General features: G+C 48.2%; 11 protein-coding genes across 11 annotated transcripts; 4 read left to right on the forward strand and 7 right to left on the reverse strand.

The window, feature by feature from the left end:
- Nucleotides 1-416: 416 nt before the first annotated feature.
- FPRO_15793 (uncharacterized protein) lies at nt 417-1,574 on the reverse strand (the record flags this gene model as incomplete). The annotated part of the gene is made up of 2 exons (XM_031219849.1): nt 417-721; nt 1,418-1,574. 2 exons carry the CDS (start codon nt 1,572-1,574, stop codon nt 417-419), a joined length of 462 nt encoding a protein of 153 aa, XP_031085566.1.
- Nucleotides 1,575-1,697: 123 nt separating this feature from the next.
- On the reverse strand, nt 1,698-4,322 carry FPRO_15792 (uncharacterized protein; the record flags this gene model as incomplete). Its single annotated transcript, XM_031219850.1, has 4 exons — nt 1,698-1,918; nt 1,941-2,194; nt 2,237-2,573; nt 3,035-4,322. 4 exons carry the CDS (start codon nt 4,320-4,322, stop codon nt 1,698-1,700), a joined length of 2,100 nt encoding a protein of 699 aa, XP_031085567.1.
- A 455-nt stretch (nt 4,323-4,777) lies between these two features.
- Nucleotides 4,778-6,252, reverse strand: FPRO_15791 (uncharacterized protein; the record flags this gene model as incomplete). The annotated part of the gene is made up of 3 exons (XM_031219851.1): nt 4,778-5,335; nt 5,392-5,900; nt 5,955-6,252. The coding sequence occupies 3 exons, from the start codon at nt 6,250-6,252 to the stop codon at nt 4,778-4,780; spliced, it is 1,365 nt and encodes a 454-aa protein (XP_031085568.1).
- Nucleotides 6,253-6,995: 743 nt separating this feature from the next.
- On the forward strand, nt 6,996-8,756 carry FPRO_15790 (uncharacterized protein; the record flags this gene model as incomplete). Its single annotated transcript, XM_031219852.1, has 6 exons — nt 6,996-7,193; nt 7,252-7,405; nt 7,462-7,613; nt 7,669-7,844; nt 7,903-8,142; nt 8,198-8,756. The coding sequence occupies 6 exons, from the start codon at nt 6,996-6,998 to the stop codon at nt 8,754-8,756; spliced, it is 1,479 nt and encodes a 492-aa protein (XP_031085569.1).
- A 452-nt stretch (nt 8,757-9,208) lies between these two features.
- Nucleotides 9,209-11,616, forward strand: FPRO_15789 (putative transcription activator protein acu-15; the record flags this gene model as incomplete). Its single annotated transcript, XM_031219853.1, has 3 exons — nt 9,209-9,273; nt 9,670-10,650; nt 10,707-11,616. 3 exons carry the CDS (start codon nt 9,209-9,211, stop codon nt 11,614-11,616), a joined length of 1,956 nt encoding a protein of 651 aa, XP_031085570.1.
- A 252-nt stretch (nt 11,617-11,868) lies between these two features.
- On the reverse strand, nt 11,869-18,615 carry FPRO_15788 (polyketide synthase; the record flags this gene model as incomplete). Its single annotated transcript, XM_031219854.1, has 1 exon — nt 11,869-18,615. The coding sequence occupies one exon, from the start codon at nt 18,613-18,615 to the stop codon at nt 11,869-11,871; it is 6,747 nt and encodes a 2,248-aa protein (XP_031085571.1).
- Nucleotides 18,616-19,419: 804 nt separating this feature from the next.
- FPRO_15787 (uncharacterized protein) lies at nt 19,420-20,880 on the reverse strand (the record flags this gene model as incomplete). The annotated part of the gene is made up of 3 exons (XM_031219855.1): nt 19,420-20,028; nt 20,091-20,293; nt 20,355-20,880. 3 exons carry the CDS (start codon nt 20,878-20,880, stop codon nt 19,420-19,422), a joined length of 1,338 nt encoding a protein of 445 aa, XP_031085572.1.
- Nucleotides 20,881-21,207: 327 nt separating this feature from the next.
- FPRO_15786 (uncharacterized protein) lies at nt 21,208-22,101 on the forward strand (the record flags this gene model as incomplete). The annotated part of the gene is made up of 2 exons (XM_031219856.1): nt 21,208-21,641; nt 21,702-22,101. 2 exons carry the CDS (start codon nt 21,208-21,210, stop codon nt 22,099-22,101), a joined length of 834 nt encoding a protein of 277 aa, XP_031085573.1.
- A 724-nt stretch (nt 22,102-22,825) lies between these two features.
- On the reverse strand, nt 22,826-23,734 carry FPRO_15785 (uncharacterized protein; the record flags this gene model as incomplete). Its single annotated transcript, XM_031219857.1, has 1 exon — nt 22,826-23,734. The coding sequence occupies one exon, from the start codon at nt 23,732-23,734 to the stop codon at nt 22,826-22,828; it is 909 nt and encodes a 302-aa protein (XP_031085574.1).
- A 403-nt stretch (nt 23,735-24,137) lies between these two features.
- FPRO_15784 (uncharacterized protein) lies at nt 24,138-24,726 on the forward strand (the record flags this gene model as incomplete). The annotated part of the gene is made up of 3 exons (XM_031219858.1): nt 24,138-24,196; nt 24,250-24,407; nt 24,455-24,726. The coding sequence occupies 3 exons, from the start codon at nt 24,138-24,140 to the stop codon at nt 24,724-24,726; spliced, it is 489 nt and encodes a 162-aa protein (XP_031085575.1).
- A 277-nt stretch (nt 24,727-25,003) lies between these two features.
- FPRO_15783 (uncharacterized protein) lies at nt 25,004-26,460 on the reverse strand (the record flags this gene model as incomplete). Its single annotated transcript, XM_031219860.1, has 3 exons — nt 25,004-25,863; nt 25,952-26,208; nt 26,264-26,460. 3 exons carry the CDS (start codon nt 26,458-26,460, stop codon nt 25,004-25,006), a joined length of 1,314 nt encoding a protein of 437 aa, XP_031085576.1.
- Nucleotides 26,461-26,516: the final 56 nt, after the last annotated feature.

Below are 26,516 nucleotides of genomic sequence, written 5' to 3' on the forward strand. Positions count from 1 at the left end.
GACCCAGCGGAGAAAGGCCTTGGCTGTCTTCTCCTTTGATGCTGTCTGCAAGGGTGGCATCTCTTCTTGTTGGAAGCGTTTCTGGAGGAGCTTAGGACGCCTGCACGAGACAAGAAGCTCATCTGTGCGTCGGAGTCGTGTTCTAAAGCTATTTTCTGCCTGTTGATACCTTCGCTTTATGAATCGTGGTAGTAGTAGGGTTGGCAACGTTCTCCGCACAAGAGGATGAGCGTCGTCAAGTGATTTGAGCCGCGCGGAGAATCTCCATCGCCGTTTTTCCAAGTCCGGGTATGGCGCTCTCGGGGTGGAGGATGGTGATGGGCGTCGTTTTCCAGATGGGCAGTATGGCTCTCATGGACTGGTGTAAGGCCTTGTTCATTCTTTGTATGAGATGTTGATTGCTCGATGGCGTGTCTCTATAGGCTGACTCCATCGCGGTCTGGTGGTGCCCGGGTACCAGGCTTCAGATCCATGCAATAGTACCGGCTCGACACAAGCCATGACGGCACTTCACGGCTTGGGAGGGCCTTCGTGTTGGCGAGACCCCGTAGATGATAGGCGACGGCATGCGCCTTGGCCGCCCACTTTTCGACGTGAACGCGGAACGGTAGCCTGCTGTCACCCACCCGCCGGTAGGCTGGCTCGGGGGGCTTCTCGACATCGCCGTGGCGATAGCCGGCGTGGTCCTGAGGTTGCTGCGAGAGAAGTGCATGACTTCGGTCTTTTTCGGGTCAAACGAAACGCCATTTGCTGCACCCCATCGAACCATCTCGCCGATGGAGCTGGAGGCCGGTGCAGTGGTTTCATCTATTGTGTCGCCTATAGAAAGGATAGCCGTGTCGTCTGCGTAGCCGAAGCGGCCCTGGGGTTGCCTAGTCGGTGGATTGGCTCAGTGTAGAGCAGGAAGAGGATGGGCGATACTGGTGAGCCTTGAGGCAGTCCACACTGGAGAGGAGCGAAGGGCGTGAGGGTTCTTGATACCTCACGCGGGCTGAACGATCCTTCATGAAGGACTCAGCCCATCTGACGAGATGGTCGGGCCAGCCCTGTTCACGGAGACGCAAGACTAGTCTCTTCGCACGGTTGAAGGGGACCTTGGATATCCATCGTGACCAGGGTGGCCACCTTCTTGCGTGCAAATGCTTCTTCGATATCGTGGATCAAGGCGGTCACCAGGTCTGTTGCCGACCTTTGGGGGAGCGCCGCTTTTGAAGGCCCATAGTGAACAGCTGCCCACGCCAAGCGGCGAGCGATCAATCTTTCCAGCCCCTTTCCGAGACAGGAGAGCAAGGAGATGGTCGCCAGCCCCTGGCTTTGTGAGGTCTCGTCGTCCCGGCTTCGCGATCATGACCACCTCCGCCTGCTTGAATGGTTCCGGGTGATGACCCAAGAAGGCACCTTTCGAACAAACACGTACCGACGATGTGCCACCCGGGTTTGAGAAGATTGACGGTGATGCTATCCGCCCCAGGGGAAGTATTGCCTGTATGGATAGTCGCATGCTGTGCCTCGTCTAGGGACTCGGGTGAGAATGTGATCGATCGAGGAGGAGACGTTCGGGTCAATATCGTCATCAGAAGTTCCGCGTTCCAGTAACGCTCCCCGAAGTGCGCTCGCCTTGTCCATCTGAGTTTCGTATACAGCGTCGTCGACCTGCAGGGGAGGCGGCTGGAAGGCCCCGGATTTGCCCCGACGGCTTAAGACAGCACTGCGCTGGAGAAGCTATCGATGAGTTCCCGCCAGTACTTTCGTTTTGCTCGGCGGACCACGCGATGAAAGTCTCTCTTGGCGATCTTAACATCCTGATTGAAGCTAGGGGGTCTCTTGAGGCCGAATGCAGCCGCCGCACAGGCGCACTCTTCTGTCCACCATGGAGCTGGGCAGCCACCTTTCCGTGAGGGCCGACCCACTGCCTTCGCTGCTGATGTTAGCAGATTTACAAGTGAACAATTGTCCAGCTCCGCGGGCGTTGAATCTCTGAGGGGGTCTCTGTGGCTCAAGCTCTACGGTCTCGACGGATCGTTTAAGCTCATCTTCTGTCGTCACTCGAATCTTGCCCGGCTGTAGTGGAGCGGGCTTTATGTTGGGGAGAGTCAAGCTGAGGGTGAAGTGGCGACGGGAATGGTCCTCAACAGTGGCTTTCAGCAAGTGGGATGTTGGCAAAAGCGATTGTGTTCGGGGTTTGGTGGGATATCTAAAGTGTTAAGCAGGTCGATGTCATTCTCTGATGCCCAACCGGCAATCTCTTGGCCGCGGTCCGTAGTCTGCCCTTCTGCGTTGTTCAGTGAAATCGCCAGCGACGAGGCAGCTTCCGGGCGGCCATCGGAGCAGCGTGTCAAGGGCATCCCTTTCGTCGTTCTGGCGGTAGAAGTTGACTACAGTCACGCCATTGATTGTGATCCAGAGAATATCGCGAGTCTGGAACGGTCGTATCTGGTCAGCGAGAAGCCTTGGGTCTCGTCGGACATATGTCATCACTCTAGGTCGAGTATCGTTACTGTCCCAGGACTCTACTGGGTGAGGTGTAGTGGGTCTGTCAAGCAAGGCGTTTTCGTATGGGCTGTCCACGGCTCCTGCAGGAGCACGATGTCATATCGTTCCGAGTCAGCCAGTGCCAGAGCGCAGTCGGGGGTTGCAATGCGACTTAGCGGCTTCCTGTCGTTCTTTCGTGTCTGCGAATATCTATTCCTGGTCATGAGGACGAGTAATGAGTACAATTCGACGCTTTCGTGGCGAGCCTGGTCTAGGATGCTCGGGCTCCTCCATTTCATAACCCGCCCTGGGGGCGGTGGCCACCATATCACGAGTGCTCGTGACGCCGGCCGGGCTCGAGTCTCGAGCGTCTGGACGTTCGTCTGCTGGGGTATCGTCCCTCAGCAGCTCGGTCGTGTCTTGTCGGATTTCTATGTGGGATTCTGGTTGTGAATCCAAGTGACGTTGTCGGTACGTCTCAGGCCCTCTATGTGTTCCCGTTGTTCTTTGCTGAGCCGGCGGAGGACGCCACGCACTTTCTTCGGCCGGGCTGGACACGTACGAAGGCTGGCATCGTGAGGGCCTAAGCAATTGACGCACTGCTCCCATGCAGCGCAGTCGTCTCCAGAGTGGCCAGTCTTGCCACAGCGTTGGCAGACTGGCTGTCTATGGCACTTGCGGGTAAAGTGGTAGCCCCAGCACGTTTCGCACTGCTTGGGTACGTCGCTTTTGTCTACGAGTCTGGCCGCCCGGCTCCCGAAGAGGGACCAGAACCTCTTCTTGGTGGGCTTCAGGAAGGAGACAAGGAGAGTCTTGGTCAAAGGGTTATCCGAGAATTGTCTTCCAGGACGTATATCAACGGGCTTGAGCCCTGTCTGGATTTCTATCTCATCACTGACAACGCTGTCACTATCCACCTCGTTGCCGCGAAAGTCGGTCAGTCTTCTGGGAAAGTCTGAGACCACGTAAGTATGCCATTCCTTGTTTGTTTCTACCGCCGTAGCTCCCAGCTCAGCCGCCCACTCGGCCTGCTTCTCTACGAGAAAATCGCGTGTTTCATGGTCGGCAGTCAGGACTGCCCATCCCGACCTGACCTGGAATACCTGTCGGACCTTGTCCGAGACGGTGCCGAGTTTTTCCCTGATCAGGGTCCGGATGGCATAGCCGCTATGGTCCCTAGCCGGAGCTCCGGCTTCTAGACGGACGAAGACGCGGAGGTCCTGTCGGGGTGGGGCGGCGATGGTGGCTTGTTGCTCTTGGCGATGAGGTGGGCCCGATTGTCGGTGCTGTTGTTGTTGTTGATGATGATGATGCTGGTGGGCTGTGCGGGCGCGGTCAGCGGGGAGCGAGGCGGCGGCGACACTGCTGTAGGTAGGTTTAGAAGCTGGTACATCGCTAGAAAGCTCTCGTTTCCAGGCGTCAAGGACGCTGTCGACAAACTTCTGAGCGAAACGTCGCTGCGGTCCGGAGGTGAATTGCTTGTTGGCTTCTTCAAGCTTGGCGCAGAAGGCCTGGAAGACCATTAGTTTGGCGTCGTACTCTTCCGCGTGTTTACGCGCGAGATCATTGGCCGATTCGATAATAGAGATTGGTTGCTGTTCAGGGGTCGATGCGGGATTGGCACGCTCAGCTCCTTCCGTAGCTGCAGCAGTGGTGGCGGCGTTGAGTGGCGAGGACGGTGTCTGGGCCGTCCGCCCAGGTCTGGGTGAAACACCAATGGGGCTGTTCACGACCGCGGGGCTGTTCTGCAAGAGGGCTGCACGGGCTCTTCGGTTCAGATTAGCGGGAGTGTGGACCCCTAGATCGAAGGGGTCCGGGGCGACAGGCGGGATCGTCGGAGACGAAGCCATCGCTGCGACTTGCGACTGCGCAAAGCGCAGATTGAAATGTTTGTTGTGCACTTGTTAAGGATTTTGGTGTAGACAGGGCCACTTTCTTAACACTTGTATGCCAAGAAAGTGTGATGACGAAGGAAGGTGTACGGAGTACTCAAGTGGAGATAATACGCCTGACGGGAGTACCGGTAGAGGGAAGAAAATGTAGGGTAAGCAAAGGTACATTTGGGTTGGCTTAGCTTTGGCCAGCCTGCCATCTCAGTGGGTCTGCGGCAAGTTCCATTGTGCTGGGCCAATGAACAGCTTCAGACGGTAACTTCCGACACCACCAATAACTGAAGCTATGGACACTGACGTTGATGACTTTGGTGCAGCAGTGAGACAGGCCACTTTCTGGGGATCTCGCATACCAGTTTAGATATGTACAGTAATACTAATAATTATAACGCTATCTGATGCCTTTTTCCGTCTCAAAGCTTTGACGCCCTTAGTCTCAAGAGTTCGTCAACCATTAACTGACAGCAACCGAGGTATTGCGTTGGATCGACCAATGACATCAGCTGGTCTGTGCTCAGATGCTTCGTAACTTGCCCAATCTTCTGCAGTGATTCTATCAAGGACAAATTTCCCTCGATGGCGGCCACACACGCACCATAGACTACTTCATGAGCCTCCTGTCGTCCGATGAACTGAGCCAGCTTCATCATAACAGCCTCAGCAACAATAAGTCCCCGTGTCGACTCTAGGTTGGTCTTCATTGCGCCCGAGTTAACCTGTAGGCCTGATAATGCAAAGTTGGCTTGATAAAGTGAGCCGACTACCGAGATGAACGCGACTGGAAGTGCTGCCCACTCCAGGTGCCAAGGTCCCGAGGCACGCTCAAAGTCAGATACCATACCATCCAAGACCAGCCCTGCTTGTGCCCGAAGGATCTTAGATTGTGCTAGGATAATCTCGCTCGAGATAGGGTTTCGCTTCTGCGGCATGGTCGATGATGCTCCTCGATGAGGTACAAAGGGCTCGGCAACCTGAAAGTTAATTAATATCAGCTCGCGCTTATGGAAGTCGATGGTGATATACTGACCTCATTCAACTCGTTAGACGACATGATCATCAAATCAAGCGCAATCTTTCCCAATGAGCCTCCAACCAATGCCAAAAAGTTCACAACCTCAGCAATGGTATCTCGGGCGACGTGCCAGGTGATAACAGGGTCCTTGAGACCCAAGATGACGGCTAACCTCTTTCGCACTCGAATACCGTCATCTGAGCTACCCAGCGAAGCCAAAGTACCAGCAGCGCCGCCAAATTGCACAAGAAGACACCGTTCCTTGATTTGCTGGAGACGCTCGGCGTGTCGTCGGAGCCCAGAGAGCCAAACACCACATTTGTAACCAAAGGTGATGGGCAGAGCGTGTTGTAGATGTGTCCGGCCCGCCATCGGTGTGTCGCGGTATTTGGAAGACATGGACTCGAGAATACTAATTGTCTCGTTCAGGTGGCGCTCCACGATTGCGATGCCACTTTTGATCTGTAATTGCGAAGCCAAGTCCATGATATCTTGTGTTGTAGCGCCCCAATGAATATATCCGGCTATCCTTGTTAGCTGCCGCACTGCTTGATACAGACAAGTCTTTCTCTACTCACATTGCTGATGAGGAACCCAAGAAGCCATTTGCTCGACCAGACCAAGGATGGGATAGCCAACAACCTCCGCTCGCTTTGCAAGCAGAGGCCAATCAATTTTCGATACATCAGAATGCTCACGAATGACTTTGGCAATTCCTGGAGGAATGACACCTTGGTCTTCCTCAGCTTGAGCCAAGGCGCATTCCGCCTCGATCAATTTTGAGACATATGATCGTTCAGAGAAACACTCTCGAATTTCTTGTGTTCCGAAAGTGTCTCTGAACAGAGAAGTATCATGAACGGTAGCAGCAGCCATTTTTGTGTGCTCGGGGTACTCAAAGCTAAAAATTGAGGTCAGAAAGCCAGAATCATGAATCCTTCTGGGTTCTCATAACAGGGACGAGGAGGTTTATGTATGTACTCATCCATCATGAGAGCTCCACAGCATAACATGACCAGTACCTATGGTAGAGGAGGAAAGAAAACTCAGGACCTTGACCCTAAGCGATAAAAATGTTTCGGTAAATCTAGCCTAAACTTAGGGTACTCTTTGCTAAGTTTATTTTGACACCTTGTATTATTTCTTGTTTCCCGAGCCCAAGTCGATGGCCCTCACTGGAATTCACCAATCACTTTCCCTATCCCGATACTGTCGTCCCGCCTTTCAAAAATAGTGGGGAACGGAATACGACGTTGGGCTCGCTTAAAGCGGGATAAGCATGACTGGCGCGGCGGGATAACGGAATAACGGGATAACGGCAAAAAGGCTTGCCCCCATGATCAACAGAGATCGATTGTCCAACGGTTTTCTCTATTGCTACTCCGCATTATCCCCGCGACTAATTCTTCTCCATGGGGTATACGGATGGAGTGTTGAGCTTAATGGCTTGGGCCAGAGACGGGCTTCAGGAATTTATAAGAACACGCAGACGCTCTCGACATGGTATCCATCCTCGTGCTTCCAGACTTCCAGCGTTCGAGTTCCTGGTGTAGCCATCTTAATCTCCCCGCAACAAGCTCTTAATTTGCCAATCCTTCTTTATCCTCTGTAGCGCAGCCATGGCTATCCCTCCCGAGGCCTCAATGTCCAGCCCTTCAAACGATGCGAAACCTGACACTGGCTTCGAGGCCGTCCACGATGAGAAGGTCCTCGAGCAGAACGAAGCTCATAACCACCTCGGAGACTACTCGGGTGCTGCAACCAAGACTGACCCTGCTGAGATTGCCTTGGTCCGGAAGCTAGACAGGATGATCATGGTGAGCCTTGCAACCAAGGACTAGCGATATCTTCACGCAGAATTGCTAATTGAGTAAGCCTATTCTCTGGGCCATGTACTTTCTCAACTACCTTGACCGAAATGCTCTACCCCAAGCACGCTTGAACAGCCTCGAGAAAGACCTTAACCTGAAAGGAGTTGAGTACAACACTGCCATCTCGATTCTATTCGTTGGTTATCTCTTGATGCAAAGTATGCTCTGCTTTCCAATCATCATAAAACACAACGCTAATTCCGACATTTGACAGTTCCCTCAAACATGTTCATGACACGAACTCGACCGTCCATATACTTATCTTGTTGCATGATTGGTTGGGCCGCCGTCTCAGCTTGTACCGCCACTGTCAAGAGTTACCCTGGCCTGATTGCTTGTCGCTTCTTCTTGGGTTTTGTTGAGGCTGTAAGTAGTTGCCAGCTTCTAATAACAACTACCTGTACTAAGCCCTTAATCACAGCCATTCTACCCAGGCGCCTTGTATTTGCTGTCGATCTACTACACTCGGAAAGAACTCGCTACACGAATTTCTCTTCTCTATACAGGCCAAGTCGTAAGCACTGGATGTTCAGGGCTTATCGCGGCAGCTACATTCTCTACACTAGACCAAGTAAAGGGAATTGCTGGCTGGCAGTGGTGAGTGAACAGCTTTCAATCAGTTACAAGGCTTAGTTACTAATGTGTGGACTCTTAGGCTCTTCATCATCGAAGGCTCAGTGACGGCTCTTGTTGCCATCTTTGGCTTCTTTCTACTCCCTGATGACCCTTCTGAGACTCGATGGCTCACCCCTGAAGAGCGTGAGCTTTGCATCAAACGAATTAGCCGAGATACCGTTGGCCAGCAGGTTCGAGGCACTACTTGGGAAGGTCTCAAGCAAGCTTGCAAAGATCCTCGAACCTGGCTTTTCTGTCTTATGCAGAACCTCCACATCAGGTACGTTGCTCCAAGATGTCGCTGTTACTAGCTCGACATACTAACTACATTCCAGCGCATGCTCTTTCAACAATTTCTTCCCAACCATCGTCCGTGCAATGGGGTTCAAGTCTACTACGGCCTTACTCCTAACAGCACCCCCATACTTTGTTTCTGGCATTCTTGGTATTCCATTCGCATGGTCATCTGGTCACTTCAACGAGCGCACTTGGCACATCACCGCAGGCCTCTCTCTCGCCGTCATCGGATTTGTGATGTCATGCGCGACTGTCAATGTAGCAGTGCGATACACAGCCACTTTCCTTTATGCCACTGGCGCTTACTCGGTCGGGTCTGTTATACTGGGATGGGTCAGTAATACCCTCTCCCAAACTCCTGAGAAGAAGTCGGTGGCGTATGCTCTGGTCAATGTCACAGCCAACTTGGCTTATATCTACTGCGCTTACCTTTGGCCTTCCTCCGATGGCCCGGATTATCTTATGGGGTTCTCTACCATGGTGGCCTTTGCCGCCACAAGCATTATGTGTGCCTGGGCCATGAGGTTCTGGCTGAAGAGACTCAACCGCAAGATTCTTGAGTCAGAGAACGAGGCGGTCGCTCTTTATGCCTACTAGATGGCTCTGACTTTATGTAAAAGAGTGTTTAGTCTAGGCCGATTCTTAAGTCTAAGAAATGGAACGATTGAAAGATGTTGGAAATCTTGGGAATAAGCCTGCAAAGTCCCAATGTACACAGTTGTCTATCAGAGCATGTTCTCGATGGTGTCAAAATTGGTGTTATTATAACGTGAAGGTGGATAAACAATTGAGTAGCACGTATGTAAATGCCATCAAGTAGATATGCGGCTTCATCCCCCTGAACTCGGCGTGTTGCTGTCTTGGAACTTGCATTCTTGAGCCGTATAGCAAACTGATCACAAAGCTTCCTTGTGGATCTGTCGAAACGCGTTTAAATTTGGTTGTGTTATTCTTATGATCCAGCCTTCGCTTAGTCAACCGACCCCGCACCAGGGAACAAACTTCCGTCATTTTTCGGACAATGCAACAAGATCTTTATAACCTTCATCATGACTTCAACTCATGGCGAAGCGCGATTAAGTTCGCCAACTAATCGAGTTCCTGGTCAAGTATGGTAGGCTAGCATCGCCCTTTGCAACTAATTCCCAGTTTCTAGGGCTCCTCATACTAATGCAAGTTGAATAGTGATCGTTGTCGACGGTATGTCCCATGTTGAAGACACCCGCATAGTCTGGATCATCTTCACAACGATACGATAACCCGCAAGCAGAGCTCCTTACTGATACACGCTCTAGAAGAAAGATTCGATGTCACGGCGAAGAAAATGATGTAAACAGTATGCTTTGTCAGCTTGCTCAAGTGTCACTAATCCCTTCTCATAGTGCTCTCCATGTGTCCAAGCCAACGTCGTATGTGTGACAACTGCTAAGTTGAAGAGGAATAGGAAACGCAAAAGGCAAGACATAGCTTTCTATTACCTCTTACCCAAGCGCTTTCTAACATACTGTAGCTTTTACGAGGCCGAAGGAATTGAGCAGCGCCGTGAAAAACCAACAGATACCTCCCAGCATGTCACACATACCAGCTACTCTCTCCAGAATGCAGTAGTTCCAAATTCTACTCCTACAGCTACCGCAACTCCCCTGCCGCTTTCCTTCCAGCCGGCTATTCAAGGAACACCATTACCTACTGCACCCAGCTCATCTGGTCGTCAAACGAGCACCGACCAAGCCCCCTCTCAACCCAGTTCTCTAAACACCGTGAAGGAGCCTGTGATTGGTCATATGGGCCGTCTTGTAGCTGACGATCGACAAGCACCCATGTTTGGCGGTTCAACTACCGGCGTCCACTTCATAAGTCAGGCTGAACAGCAGCTTCAACTTCTCCACATGCATAAGGATGCACTTCCCAGCTGTGCATATGGCCTATACCTCCATAACCCTTGGGGAGCTTCAGTCCATAGTTCTGAGTCGCCAGTGGTGGATATTATCAGTCAACTTCCTCCGAACACCATCACGATTGTGGAAGCAACTATAGACCGATGGACGCCATTGTATCCTATTGTTCATAAGTCATCGACAATCGATGCAATTCATGGGCTGCTGAGCTCGTATCAAAGTCCAGGCTATGATGTTGTTATTCTATATCAAACACTTGCTCTACTTGCATTAGGAACGGTTGGACAGAAACGAGATTGTATACAGCAACACAATCACTTCTTGTGTGCCTCTGAACCTTTTTATATGATTTCCACTACTTTGCTTGAAAGAATCATTGGTCAGACATGTTTGCAAAGCTTGCAAGGTCTGGTTATCACCCAGCTATATGTTCAGTTGTCAGGGCGCTATTCAACAGCATCACATATATCCGGACTAGCTACCCGAATGGCTCAGACATTGGGATTGCATCGACATTCTGATCGATTCAAGTTCGACCCTCTGGAAACGGAACTGAGAAGGCGGGCGTGGTGGTGCCAGTATTCTTTAGATGCGTATGCCCGTCCCTCAATTATCCACACTGTTGCGTTTTTACTGACTCCTTCGACAGGTTCTCAAGCGCTTATCATGGGATGCCGCGTCTGATTCGCGAACAAGATGTTGATACCGATTTTCCGACAAGTGTTGATCATAACCTCTTGTCTCGGACCCGTGTGGAATTCCCCTTACCGGGTGAGCGATCGCAAGTAGATACAGCCATTAGTCTTTTCAAGCTTGCTCGCATCATGGGCCGTACTCTTGAAGACCTCTACACTACAACCCGCCGCCGAGGAGGCGTTGCTAAGATTGTACGTCTACAAGCTGAGCTCAACATGTGGGAGCAGGTTGTCCTTGAACCTGAGCTTGAACCTGAGCCTACTACGTCGGTGACTACTAAGTCTCTAGAGGTCACGTTTTTGAGAGTTGCGCACTGCGTTGCTACAATTCACATACATCGACCGGCTTTGTCTTTTACATCTGCAGATACCCAATTCGTGTCATCTCTCAAAGCATGTGGGCAAGCTTCTGCAAAGATTGTTGAGTTACTATCTTCTTGTCTAGGCACGCTAGGAGCCAATCATGCCACAGGTCAAGTCATGATGGGCGACTGGCCAAAATCTTTGCTTGTCACACTCCTCTATCCCAATGGAATACATATGTTATGGCAAGCAGGGTTAACAATCCTGTTTACAGGCTGGAAAGGGTATCCTGTATCAGTCGATCAAGACGAGAATCTGATTCAAATGTGCATTGCGACTCTGAGGGAGTTTCATCGGCATACGGATGATGTCGGGAACCATATTGGCCAGTGTGCTGACGTATTGGAGCTACTTTGCAAGAAGGTATTCTCTGAGTTGGAAACACTGCCTGATCTTGATCAGCTTCAATGGAATATTTGGGATTGGCCAATAGCGTCAGCGCTGGAACTTGTAAATACTCTGGACATAATACCCTTAGATTTAAACTTAAATCTATATTAATAAATATAATAATTTTAACCAAACGATTTCATTTCATTTACTGCTTTCTCATATTAGTTTATTACTGGATAATTATCTAGTTTTTTTCCAGTCTGATAATACACTACGCATAAGAGGTTTATTGCCAGATTAGCAACCCCAAGCATTACAAATTTCTTGGCCACTGGGATAAAAATATACATCTTAATAAAGGGGCATTTAGAACACAGAAATAAGATTCATTCTTTATTGCAATTAAAACCTGTTGTAAATCTAAGCCAAGAAACCGCTCCCCTTCCAGTATTTTATGTATTTCACAGCAATTTCTGTAGTGACAGGACCTTGCGCTGACAGAGTACTAGAGTGCTTCTGTGCCTTCACAGTGTCGAGAATTAAACCACCGCAAGACATGCGCTCGAAGTTAGAATCCAAGAAATCAATAAGTCGTGCAGCCGGGTTCCAGGTCTCGGCTGGGAGTGGCGAGTTACGAACCAGCTTTACCCACCGGCTGAAAGGAATAATGCGTCGAGGCGGAATGTCGAGAGCACCCGCCAATGCCTGTGACATGATCTTCCAGGGCTGCCCAACTGGGTTATCGATATGGTAGACGGGATGCGGCTCAGGGCGATCTATATCTCCCAGATATAGGAGATCAACCATGGTATGAGCCACAGTATCCACTGGGACCCATTGCACAACGCCATCGAAATCGGGCCATGCACGGAGGGATTGGGCCGACTTGACGAGGAATGCGAAATGTTCTATGGGATTCCAAAAGCCGCTTTTGCTTGAACCAGCGATCTGTCCAGGACGCACAACCGTGGTATCAAAGACATCTGGATGCTTGTGCAGTGTCTGATCGAGGATACGCTCGCATGCCCATTTCGCTTCACAGTAACCGATGTGAAGCACAGATCCTAGGGAAACACGCTCCTCTGGAACTCGGGAGGAGTTGAAGTGACCGACAACACCTATAGAAGACACGAGCTGGAACGTGATACGAGGAGCATCCTTTCGACGTGACATGTCCCGTGCAAGGTCCAAGAGGTTACGGAGAGCCTGGAATTGAGGTTCGAATGCCTTGACAGGACGAGTTCCACTCATTGGCCAAGCGTTGTGTATAATGTGTGTCCCATTCTGCACCAGCCATTCATAATCGGACGTGAGGAGGCCTAGGTTGGAGCTCGAGGCATCTACTTCCAGAATACGCAACTTGGATCGCTGAGCAGAAGTGAGTGTAATCCCGCGAGACCTGAAAGCTTCGTCCTGTCGTTCTTCAACTGGTGCCCTACTTCGGCGGTTGATACAGACAACTGTTTCCACGTGGTCGTTACTCGCAAGACTGCTGGCTAGGTGAGAGCCAAGACTACCAGTAGCGCCAGTCAAGAGAACAACAGCCTTCTTGCTCTGGGTCCGCATGATTGGGCAGGCGTCTTGTACCTCGTTGTGTACCTCAAAGCCAGCCGAGTACTTAGAAATATATCGTTCAATTTCCAACTCTCTCTGCCTTTCCTGCTCTTTGCTTATCGACTCCTCAACTGCTGCCTTGCTCAAGGTTGATTTGGGTAGCCTATGTTGGGGCTTTCCTGATGCGAGAGCGATGATGACCTTCTGGAAAGTGTTCTCAGGCAATGATCCATCAGTCCAGTCAACATGGCCGTAACCAGCGTTGTGAAGATTACGCTCCCATTCCTCAGCGGTAATAATGGCATGCTTCCGGCCATCGTCGAACAGCCACCAGCCCTCGAGGAGACCGAAGATGATGTCGACAAAGGGTACAGATTCGGTCATCTCCAGGATCATCAAAAAACCATCGGCACGCAGTGCACTTCTTAAATTAGAAGCAGAAGTCACAAGATTCCTGGTTGCATGCACGGCGTTGCTACCAATGATGATGTGCTGGCCCTTCAGATCTTCAGCTGGCGGCGTTTCGATGTCGTGAACTGCAAATCTCATGAAGGGATATGATTTGCCAAACTTGCGTCTGGCGTTTGCAACCATAGATCCAGATATATCTGTAAATGTGTACTCAACGGGGATTCCGAGCTTTGCTAGCAGTGGCGCCAAGACATGGGTTGTCCCTCCAGTTCCAGCACCTACTTCGAGGATCTTCAGCGTCTCGCCCGGCTGACTGTTTCCAAGTCTCTCCACAAGATTCTCTATGACAAGCTTCATGTGGTTGTAATTCATTCGGTTGAAAGTGTGGTCACAGTACAATGCTTGTACTAGATCACGACCCTCGATACTTCCAAAGATAAGACGAAGGCCGTCTGTCTTTCCCTTGAGAACATCGGCCAAGTGGGTTCCTGCATAGTAGGTGAGTCTGTTGGCCACTACAAACTCGGGATACTTGGCCAGCTGCTCTTCGAGTATCTGCGAACTTGTCTTACGAGGAGTAGGAACCCTTGTACGCGTGATCTGTCCGGTTGTATCGTTGATATCGATAAGGCGGGCATCATCAGAAAGGAATCTATAGATGAAGTCCACTAATTTTGTGTGAGCTGGCGGGAACTGTATGCGTTCGAGGATTCGTCCAGGCTCTACAGTCGTTAGAGAGGCACCCAGCTGTTCAAAAGCCTCAACGACAAGGGCGACACAGAGACGACTGGAGCCAGCCAAGACCTCACGGTCGATATTGTCCACTTTAAATTCTAAAAGGTGCTCATCGCAGAGAAGCTTCACCTGAGCGAATGATGCCAAAACATCAGACTCAGAGAGCTGCATATTGCTTGATACCGGTTTCGAATCCATAGAAGATGAAGGTTTTGGTGGAGTCTGTGCCAGGTCGAGCTCTGGGGGTGTATTCAAGCTTGACCCCTTGCTCGAATCAGACGAGTGACCAGACGACTCGCTGTTATCATCGGTCCCTGAAGCTGAGGTGCTATCGTAATCAGGGCCATATAGCGCTTTCGATATGCACACGACAAACTTGCGGAGACTTGTTGCCTCCATCAACTCGTTCTGATCCAAGGTGCACTTGAAAACGACCTGAACCTCACGAGCGACCTCCATGCCCATAAGTGAGTCGATACCAAAATCCGCCATTTCGGCATCGAGCGTGATATCGCCAGCCTCTATTCCTGCCACATGAGCCACAAGCTTCTTAACGTCCTCCGTGATATCTGGGTGAGTAGCGGCTTTGGGCTTGATAGAAACCCCCTCTTCTTTGGAAGTTCCTTTGTCTTGAGCCACATGTGTCGGGGACAGAGGAGGAGTGAGTATAGGTTCGGCGGGCTTGGAGATAATTTCTGTTGCTGGCTTCAATTTCAGAGCTGACGGATCAGTAGTCAGCCTCGTCAACATACGGCGCATAGAGGCCTTTCCGACTCGCGCATACTGAATACCCAGCATCACCTCACGTAATAGTCCAGTTGATGCATTAAAGATAAACAAGTCTGAAACCCAGAGTTTCTCAGACTGGCGAGTATGCCGTCCAAATACATGCCAGCTCTCCTGGATCTGATCGGAATCTTGCTCGACAAATGGGGACCGCATAGACAACTCACAACCCGTGGCAATAAACATATCAGCTGGATCGCAGTCGGTCATGCAATTCACCCAGATGCCGCCGACTTGACTAAAGGAGTCGCTGAGCGGTACATCAAGCCAGGTGTTTCCAGAGGATTTCTTGACAACATGCCCTGTGCACTCAGTTGAAGTGCCGACGAGAGCTCTGACGCCATGATACAAGTCACCGTAGTCGACAACATCAGAGAACGTGCGGTATATGTTGCGGCCTGTCAGAACGTCAACCCGGTCAACTTGATGCCCACCCAAGCCGAGCTGAAGCATCTTTGTGCAGTTGGTGTGCGTGACTAGTCGATCGAAGCGTGAGAACTCCGATTGATAGCCTCTATCAAGAGGATCTCGGATGTGAATCTCAGCTTCAACATGCGTCTCCGCATGATTCTCGTCTGATTGTGACTCATAACTATAAATCCTCCACTTCCAGTGGCTACTTTGATCACCTAGCGGCTCAAACTTGAGATAGGTAGTAAGTGAAGAGCTGACGCAGAGTGGCGAGTGGTTGACCATGTGGTGAATAACAGGAAGAAAGTCGTTTTCCCTCCATTCTGAATTGATGCTAAACAGTGCCTCGATAGCCATATCTACCATGAGGGTAGCAGGGCAGATGGGAGCGGTTTGGGCGATCAAATGACCCGAGATGAAGCCTTTGTACTTGTCTGAGCTCGTGTTGATACGGAATACCGGGCTGTCTGCGTGGCCAGAAACCAGACTCCACAGACCTTCTGTTTTCCCATGAACTGTTTCATTGCCCTCGGCAGTGGGCTGTGGGGGTCCAAGTACAGCAGCAGCAGCATTTACAGCTTGAAGAGGGGATTTGAGTTCAAGCCAGTGCTTAGACCTTTCAAATTGATATGGTGGTATCATCATCGTGGTGTATTCGCTGCTCTGTGATGTGTGGTGACCCCAGAAAGCAAGGGACAGCCCCTGATTCCACAAGGACAAGGTGGCGTCTGTGAGATTGTCCAATGCCTTCTCGCTTGTAAGGTTGATTGCTTGGAAGTACTGTGAACTGAAATCTTTGTGTCCTGCCAAGGCACGACTCGCCATCATGGTGATACCAGAGGTCGATCCCGCTTCGATAAAGACAGCGGAGGGGTAATCGTTCGCGAGTCGCTGTATAGCATGGTTGAAATACACTGGATTTCTCATATGCTCCGAGACGAATTTATCGTCTGGCTTGGAGTCGATCCTGGTACGAGTTGCTCGTTCTAGTGGTATTGAAGGCTCCTTGAACTCTAGTTCTCTACCAATGGTTTCCAACTCCGGGATCAGTTGATCAACCAGGCTTGAGTGGAAAGCGTTGGTCACGTTGAGCCATTTAAACTTGATGGACTGGAATCTGGCGTCTCTTGCTATCACCTCAGCGACCCTTTCGATCGATCTGGTAGGTCCGGCAAGTGTGAAGCTGCGAGGCCCGTTATGGCACGCTATTTCAGCCGTCCCATCTGACTCATTTGCTTCAGCCAGAAGCTCAAGTACATGAGACCCCTCAGACTCGACTGCCATCATGGCTCCGTGGTCAACGCCCCAATGATCTCTCACCGCTAAGGCACGAGTTCCCACGAGTTTGACGGCATCGTCTAAAGAAAGGGCGCCAGAGACACAAAGGGCTGTTATCTCGCCGAAGCTGTGTCCGGTCAAGGCGACGATCTTTGAAGAAAGACCGGAGTCGAGCCAAGTCATGGCGCAAGCATATTGCATAGCAAAAAGCATTAGCTGGAGCTGGACTGTATCTTGGGGAGTACGGAGGAATATGCTCGGGTATATGCTCCCGAAGCCTTGTGACTGCATACGGGCGTCACACTGGTCGAGGTGATAGCGTAAGATTGAAATGCCATCGTAGACATTTCGATCAAGGCCCACGTAGGTAGATACCTGGCCTCCGAAGCAGAGTATGACGGGACGTTGTACGTTGGAAATCTCTATTCCTGCTTGCGAATCGTCTGCCATGGAAGCGATATCGGCAAGATTTGATACAAGGTCATCTCTAGACCGGCAGCTAAAGATGAGACGACGCTTCAGATCAGGGTTGAACTGCCGATTGACGTTGTATGCCAAGTTTCTGGCGTCAAAATACGCATTCTGCTCGATTGTTGATAGTAGCTTGGCGCAGAATGCTTTGATGGAGCGGCCATCATGACCAGAAACACGAAAGGGAACAGGTTTGGATGACAAGGCTGGATTCTCAACAATCTGAGTTGTAGGTGTTTGTGTCACTACCATGGAAGCGTTGGAACCACTGGCACCGTAATTGTTGATGAGGGCAGCCCTTTTGTCCCCGCTCCAATGTTGCAAGCTAGTGACGACTTCCATCATGTCGAAAGGCGTCACCTTAATGTGAGAGCTCATCTTGGAGAAGCTTGCCTGGGGAGGAATGTACTTTCCCTGCATCATGACGATGACTTTAATTAGCGATACTACTCCCGATGCACCCTCGGTATGGCCAATGTGTCCTTTAACAGAACCAATGGGCAGTATTGTGTCGCGGTTCGATCCACCAATGGCAAGGCGAATACTTTCATATTCAGCAGGATCACCAACCGGTGTGCCTGTTCCGTGGGCCTCGACAAGGGAGATGTCGCTCGGTTTGAGACCTGCTTTGGAGATGACATCTCTGAAGAGCTGGGAGAGAGACGGAGAGTTTGGTACAAACAAAGGGGTGCAGTTCTGATTCTGATACACAGCTGTGCTTGAAATGCATCCAAAAACAGGATTACCATCTTTCAGAGCATCGCTCAGCCTTTTTAGGAAAACGCAAGCAATGCCCTCTGCACGGCAGTATCCATCTGCTGCATCATCAAAGGGCTTGCACTGTCCACTTGGGCTAAGAAAGCTGGCTCCAGCGAGGTTTTGGAACCAGAGAAAGTTGGACATAGTAGCTATACCGCCAGCTAGAGCCGCCGAGCATTCACCAGAAAGCAGATTCTGGCAGGCTGTATGAATCGCAACGGCGGAAGCTGAGCAAGCTGTGTCGAATGTCATGGATGGGCCTGTCCATCCAAAATAGTGCGATACCTTTCCTGGAACAAAGCTCTTCAGGTTTCCGGTGGCCGTGAAAGCGTTGGCAGAGTGGCATGCGACATGGTGCTCGTAGTCAGCAGCACAAGCTCCGACATAGACACCAACATGCCTCTTATCCCTATCGCCACCATTGTCACTCTCGGTGAAATAACCTGACTGCTCGACAGCTTGGTAAGCGGCCTGTAAGAACAAACGCTGCTGGGGGTCCATAGTGGTTGACTCTCTCGGACTGCGCTTAAAGAACTTGTGGTCGAAGGCCTCAACGTCTCTGATGAAATTTCCATACCAATTTCGCGACGGATCCTTTTCTTCCTCACGAAACAGCGTGTCCATCATGAGACGGTCCGGCCCAATCAACTCATGCTGTGACTTTCCGGTGCGCAGCATTTGCGAAAACTCTTGTACGTCATCGGCTCCGGCGACTTTGATCGCCATTCCAACGACGGCTATGGGCTCATGTTTGAGAGTCATGGTGACTGATATCACTGCGAGAGATGGTTTAGACAATGTTGAATTGACAAAGTCACTGACGTATGCTGGGAGGTGGTATGATAATGATTGAACGAAAGGATGCACTGAAGATAGAAGCCGCAATCCGGGATGTGGTTGGACAATATCTCAAGATAAGAGATTATTTCTCAATCCTAGGCTCCTGGTTGGGAGGTTGAAGTAATTATGAAGGAGGTTTGCCAAATAACACAAAGTCAAAAGCCTTAATCTTCCCGGTGGCCGTTCTTTTGAAATCGCAACTATACCGATTGCATGAAACTTTCACCAAAGCTGTGCTAAATTTCCAGGTAACATAGGAGCACAAAGTTGTGCCGGACCAGTAGTCCGTTGGGTACAATTATTATAAAACTCCGGAGCTTTGGCTTCGTCCTTATTTATGCAAAGATTTATAATGTCTTGATTTATTAAATAAAGCAAGCTTAAAAGGGGGGAAAGTATTTAAATATTATATTATCATATTCTTTACTTTAACTTCAGTATCTTAATATAAATATATAACTTAAAATAAATATCTTTTAGTAAGTTAAAGTAAATAATTTCAGCTTAACTATATAATATATATTAATGCAAAGAGTTTTACATTTTCTTAATATTAAAATATAAGTTATCAATCTTTTTTATTATATAGTTCTATTATTTTATAAAGTAAAGATTTTAAGTAGTAATATATAAACTAATTTGTAAATAAAAGAAGGTAATATAAAAAGTGCTAGAATTAATTTAACAGTATTGGCTAAAGGAATAGCTGAATGACATTAGCACAGCTTAGCTTAGTAAACTAAGAAATCTATCTCCTGCTTCCGTAACCATCTCATTCGCGTCAAAATCCCATATTCGTCTTTGGTGTTCGACAAGCTCTGCCCTACATTTGTGAGAATCTCGACCAGTCTTGGGATTTCTCCACTGATAAAGGTCCCCGATATCACGAGATCCCTGCACAAGCCACTGGGATCTCTCGAGGCGCACAGTACTGTAGGCCTGGAAAGCAGCCGAGATAGCTTTGGTCCTACTATGTGTACCCTCCTCATTGATGTGGTCCAAGGCTAGATCTAACGTGGTAGCCAGGACGAGGGCGTCCTCTACGCCCATACAGGCACCAGCGCCGAGGAAAGGCGTGGTGGCGTGAGCAGCATCTCCAGCTATACAAACACGGCCTTTGGCGTAAGTAGATACAGGATACTCGGCCGTGTCGAATAGCGCCCATTTTGTAAGATTTTCTGGCAGTCTCTGAATAATATTTTGGATGGATGGGCTCCAGTCAGAAACATAACGGCTCAGCTCATCTCTTGTCGCTGCTGCTGTCATCTTTTCACTTTCCCATTCTCCAGGTTCGTGGATAAATATCGCAATGTTGAGAAAGGTCCAGTGAGCTACCTTTAAACCAGTCAGTGGATTAGTACAAGCAAGCCATCAAAAGCACGTAAGAAATGTCTTACAGGATATGAAACGATAGCCACTGAAGGCCCCATGTGCGTGCATTGATTCATTCCCTTGTCGTGGCCAAAGGCAGTTACAGCATCTGCAATAGGTACAAGAGCTCTATATGCAACCTTGTGGGAAAAGTGCGCCTGCGAGGATAAATTGTCGAGGCCCGCCAATAGTTGCCGGGTTCGCGAGCGGACCCCGTCACACCCGATTACTGGACTACATTAGAAGAGCTGCCTCTGCCTCTATACGTAGATGCATATGAAAGAACTTACCACCATCGACCTCGTACATGCTTTTGTCAGAAAATGTAAGAGTAACCTTGTCGTTGCTGCCTTCGTCTTGCAAGTCTTTCAATTGTTTGCCCAGCTTGATCGAGCCGGCGGGTAGCATACTGGCCATCTCATGTAACAAATGAGATCTGAGGCACCCTTTATAATCCAGATCTCTTGCTGATACCTCAAAAAGTAGGGAGTCCTTGGATTCTGCTTCTTCTTGCGTGGTAGGGTTAAAACCATCCCAATAACGATTGCAAGGATGGCGGTTGACCTCTCCAATACTCTCGAGGGCTTCCAACAAGCGAGGATCTAGTCGCTTCAGGCACTCACGGGCGACACCGGTGAATGCAAAACCAGCACTGAATTCAGTAAGCTCTTGAGCTTGCTCAAAGACGGTGACCTCAATTCCACGTTTCAACAGTCCTATCGCTACCATCAAACCAACAATACCCCCTCCTATGACTGCGATTTCGAATGATCTCTCTGTCTTCTTCGCAACAGAGTCATACTGCATGTTACTCATGTTCACGGTCGTTTTGTATGGATAGCGGATGATTAAGAGATGCTTTAACTAAAAAGAAAGTTAAGTGCGGTAATCTGATTCATAATATGCTGAAAAGCGTTGCGAGCAGAGGTACAAATAACTATTGTTCCCAACTTCATGGTATGCGTAATGTCGAGTTTTTTATCAATGTCTCATTGTAGCAAGCATGCCAGCGATCTTCTTAGCGACTTACGGAATATTATATCGGAGTTTTGTTTAGCAGCGACATCGTATATCATTTCGTTACATGCAATTTTTCTCACATACCCAAATCATCTCTTTATCCGTATCACATCAATTTTAACCATGAAGAAGACAGTTCTGATTACCGGTTGCAGCGCTGGAGGCCTTGGTCATGCTTTGGCTGAAGAGTTTCACAAACTTGGCTATCATGTCATCGCCACAGCACGCGATACGAAAAAGATTGGCCCTTTTGCAACCAAACCCAACGTCGACATCTTCCCTCTGGACGTCACATTGCCTGAATCGATCTCAGATCTTCTTGCGAAGATACAAGCACAGGGAATCAAACTGGATATTCTTGTCAATAATGCTGGCTGCGCCTCTTTTAGCCCTTTAGTACACTCGGATATTAATGACGCCAAAGCTTTGTACGATGTAAACGTGTGGGGGTCTCTGCGAGTCACGCAGGCATTCATACCGCTATTAGTAAACACTCAAGGGGTGATACTAAACATCGCGTCTATGGCTGGAGCCGTTCCTCTAGCATGGCAGGGAAAGTGCCTCTATCAATTCATCATTCAATAACTAATGTCGTTTGATATAGGCATTTACAATAGCTCCAAAGCCGCTATGACTTTCATCTCCGAGACCTTGAAGATTGAGCTCGAACCTCTGGGGGTCCGAGTACTGACAGCTATGGTTGGCGCTATCAATACTGAAATCTATGATGGCTGCGATGTGATACTCCCAACTGACTCCTGGTATAAACCGATTGAGAGCATAATTCGAAGACAGGCCAAGGGAGAAATGCAACTGCCTAACAACGAGGCAGTGGAGGTCACAGCAGCGTCCATTGTCAGAGATACGCTTAGTGGGCGGAGGGGAAAGATCTGGCGTGGTGGGGAAGCGGGTATGGCTAGTGTTGGCTCGTGGCTCTTTCCGACTTGGCTTGTTGAATCTATTCTCCATAGGAACAGAGGCTTATCTGCACTTCGAAAGGCACATAGGCAAACTTAAAGCTTTAAGTTGATAGAGTTTATGAGACTTTACTTTATTTTTTATATTGTTAAAGTGGCAGACTTCTGAGTAAACTTAATAAGATAGTTATAATAACTAAGTAATATCTTTGAAGTTCAGGACTTAATGTTGCGGACTTTTAGGCAAAAGATGGCCTTTAGTAAAGTTTTAAAGTATCCATCTAAGAGGGCACGTTCTGTCATGCTTGTCGGATAAATATTTCCTTAGAATAAAACTTAACTCCAGTAAGACTACTAAACAACGCTTTAATTCTATGATAATAATATTAACATATTTATCGTCCTAATAATTTCTATACAGCTCAAAAAGCCAAGTCTCATTACACACTCCCCTATTATCTTCTAATTAATTTGCCAAACCACATTATGGCCTGTATCAATTTAGGAACAACGCGCTTTGGCTCACGACGGAAATCTCAGTTGTCGCGCCATCGACAGTCTACCTGCAAACCAGAAGCAAAAGCAAGGGTGCCAAAAAGTACAAAAAAGCAATGGCCATCTTGCCGAACAGTTCTTTTTCCAATCTCAGAGGCTTATCAAGCTACATCAATTAGGTAAAGAGATCTAATTTATTATTGAGAAATATAAATATACTAATATTAAATACCTAGAGTGCCTATAATGTTTATATTTTAGAGAATTATTAAAACATTAGATATAAATAATTCCTTGCAACTTTATGTTAATAACTCTTGAAATTCTTACTAATAAGTATTACGCTTTGCCAAGACATCGCCAAAAGTGCTCGGAGTAGCTCCCATAACCATCGGGGGGTTTTGAAACTCCCACTTACCCTGAAGAGCAACATTGCACCAAGACAGCCATAGGTACTCGCGCCAGCCAGCTCTCCCTTTGGCGTTCTTTGATGCCTGTAGCTCTTTATGGAGGTCTTCAGCACTCCCATCTTTGACTAATTCCACCGCGACGCCCGTCACCCTTTCATATTCCACCGCCAGCTCTTCAAGAGTGTTCACCCCGGACTGAAACTTGAAGATGCCTCCGTTACCAGCTACCACATCAGGCTGCTTCAGAAGCTCAATAGTCCACGCAGCGGCATCATCCATCGGAGTCCATGGGATTTTCCTCTTGTGCAGATCCCCCCAGTAATGAAGCTTTGCTGACTTGCCATCCGACTCAAAGGGCCCCATTCCTGGCAGAAGTAGATAATCAGCGAAGAAGCCAGTAATGATATACGCTGGCTTGATCGGACTCGTGGCTGCAGCATGATCGAGGAATGCCAGGACGCTGTTGTATAGTTCGAAGTCGCCAAAATTAATTGACGACCAGTTACTATTCCAGGTCGGTGCCACAAACGTTTTGACGCCTGCTCTTTCGGCTGCGCGAAGGAGCAAGAGGCACCCGTCGAGGTTCAGCACGGGATCGGCTTGGTACGCGCAAATCACTGCATCTACACCAGTAACGGCGCGGTCAAGGGCGGGTATATCGTAGTAGTTATCGCTCTGGATAAAAGACTCCAGTTGCTCCGCCATTGTGGTGGTAAGCTTTCTTGGGCTTCGTCCCAATCCTCGAACCTGCATTCTGTTGTCAAGGGCAGCCTGAGCCAGACGCTGGCCAAGCAGGCCTGTAATACCGGCAATTAACAGTAAGGACATCTTAAGATGTGTAATTTTACTTAAACTTGATAAAGATCTTAAATCACTTAATTTAATGCCCTTAGATATTACTTACAGTCTTTATATGCTTTATAGTTATATTTAATTAGTTAAGAATAATCATAATTAAAGGATTAAATTATTTAATTAAATATTTTATCTTTTAATAAACTTAAAATAGTTTTTAAAAAAAAGAATTAAAATATAAAGTAATTAATAAAATAATATATATAACTTATTTAAAGCTTTAAATAAAGATATTAATATTAATTATCTATAGTTAATGTAAAAATTAGTTAAACTTTAAATTTTATCTTAATATTTAAACCTTATAAAGCTATCCTTTAGTATTTCTCTTTTTCACTTTATCTTATTGTTTATTATAGCAGTAAAGACTGTAAAAATGGCTTCTTTTCTTCTTTTTACACTTACAACTCTAAAAGGGCTTGTCCAGTCATACCTGTATGTATAAAGCCCCTCTTTATGTCTCTAAAATTAACTCTTAGCAATTCCAGTCTTAACATCATTATAATTTTATGCTCAATTCAGGTTGCAAAGAGATTGGACTTAGATGACCCTCTCGTCCTTGACAGTCTCCGCTCTATCTATGTGGCAAGCAATCTTGCAATTGCAACACTATGGGCAATGATATTTTTTTCTATTGAAAACAAGAGTGAGTTTTCACCGGCAACCTAAAAGGAGTTACTTACATTTAAATAGGCGACAAATCCGAAGTGCAACTAAGTGATAAGAAAGGTCGCCTGATTACCACTACTGTATACAAATATGACAGAAGCCTGTTGTTCAACGCTGTTAGCAAACAGATCTTTGGAATTCTTGTTGCTGTTATTATGCATTTCTACCTCGGGTTGAAGGGGGCAATGGTTACGCAAAGCATTCTCCCATTAAAGCTGGCTTTTCAGAACAATTTAGTCGGGGTATATGTGTTCCAGGGCGATTCAAAAGATAACATTAATCGGCCTTTTAAGTAAGGCTAATAGGTATTTAACTTTAAATCTATGAAAGTTGTGCAATAAGAACAAGCAATAAGCTTAATTTATACGATGGTAAATTGCCAGATATGCTAATTGTTAAGACATCTTAGCTAAGTGCTAAGAATTGAGTTATATGCATTATTTGTAGTTAGGACCTATATCACTAAGCATCGGTTTGTCTCAACAAACTTCGTGATATGTAGCTTCTGATGGAGGTCTTGGTGCTGTAGTTAAAGGAATGTATTATATCTAAGAATAACTATGAATTAATACTCTATGCTTCCAGATCAAGCTTAAGCCAACCAATGCCATGTCTGTTGCCAACGTCGGTTTTAGTCCAAGCTTGCAATTGCTTCAGCGCCCCTTGAATCTTCTCCCAATCGCTACTATCAGGAGGATCTCGACCCATGCCAATTTCACGAATCTGGCTACCTGCTAGGGCAAGCGAAATATGGTGCACCTCTAAAAACGGTTGTATGGGTCTGATAGCGGCCGTGATGACCCCAGAAAGAATGTCCCTTGGCAAGTAGGGCTCTTGTGCTGCAGCACGTGCTAAGCCTACTCCGTCAACTGTAGCGATTCCGCTCACCATACCAGAACTAGTACGAAAGCCTCCTGACGTATAGGACCTTGTCTTGTCGAGTACAGGTATAATTGACTTTGCAAATTCGAGAAAAAAGCCCTCTCTAGTAGTGGTACTCAGAGCTTTCTTTTCGAAGTGGAGCACTTCAAAGGTCCCTCCGGTCAATTCGATAAAGTCAAATTGGTCATCACTCAGTGCTTTGCAAAGAGTCACTGCGTCTTCTCCAGTGAAGCCATTCTCCTGAAACTCGGTACTGTTGACCTTGATGCCCAGGATAAAATTGGGCGATACTTTGGCTTTGATAGCTCTCATAATCTCTAGAATCAAACGTGTACGGTTATATAGACTTCCTCCGTACTCGTCAGTGCGATTGTTGGTGGACGGGGAGAGGAATGCCGATAGCAAAAAGCCGTGAGCTGCGTGTAATTGAACACCAGAAAAACCGGCTTGTTCGAGGTACCAAGCTGCATGGGCAAAGCTTTCGATCACGTCTGACAAGTCGGCCTTTGTAGCCTCGCGGGGCTTGGCAAAAGTCATGCCCCACTTTGGCTCTGATCAGGACTTAGGTCAGCTTGTGATAAATTTCGAAACCGACCAAGGTTGTATCGGCGGCATTTGGAGAACTTCAAAGGGACATACCCAACGGGATAGGGGATGCCGAGATTGTCTCCGCTGATACCCTAGCATCAACTTGCCTGCCCACATGAACTATTTGTCCAAGGATCAAAGAGCCATGAGCAGTTGCAGCTGCGGCAGCTTGTTTCAGACGTTCAAATCGTAGGTCCCCTGGAATCGGCTGATGCTCCTTGCCGATGACAATATTGCCACGATTGTACAGGCGAGCATCAATATCAATTTGGCCTGTGACTATGACACCCCAATCACCTTCCCCGAACCTGTAGAGGAATAATGAGTTTCTTTCTTGACCGAATTGCGCATGAAAATCAATACCGTTTGTAAAGGTTGGCGTATTGTTCCGTGGCAATACCAATATGTTCTGGCTCATCAGCACTCCAGGTCGCCAAAGACTCAGCCATGGCGCTTTTCATGAAGCGATTCTTGGCAACCCGCCTTGAAAAGTTGAACTCCAAGGGTTTCGCGAGCGCCGAGACGTCGCATGTTTCTTGTTGCTGCCAGCGATTTGCCATTGCTTAGTGCGGGACAGTAATGAAAAGATGATAAGCCTGTATCAAGAATGAGAGTA

This window comes from Fusarium proliferatum, assembly GCF_900067095.1.
Source record: "Fusarium proliferatum ET1 genome assembly, contig: FPRO_scaffold009, whole genome shotgun sequence".
Taxonomy (NCBI): Eukaryota; Fungi; Ascomycota; class Sordariomycetes; order Hypocreales; family Nectriaceae; genus Fusarium; species Fusarium proliferatum.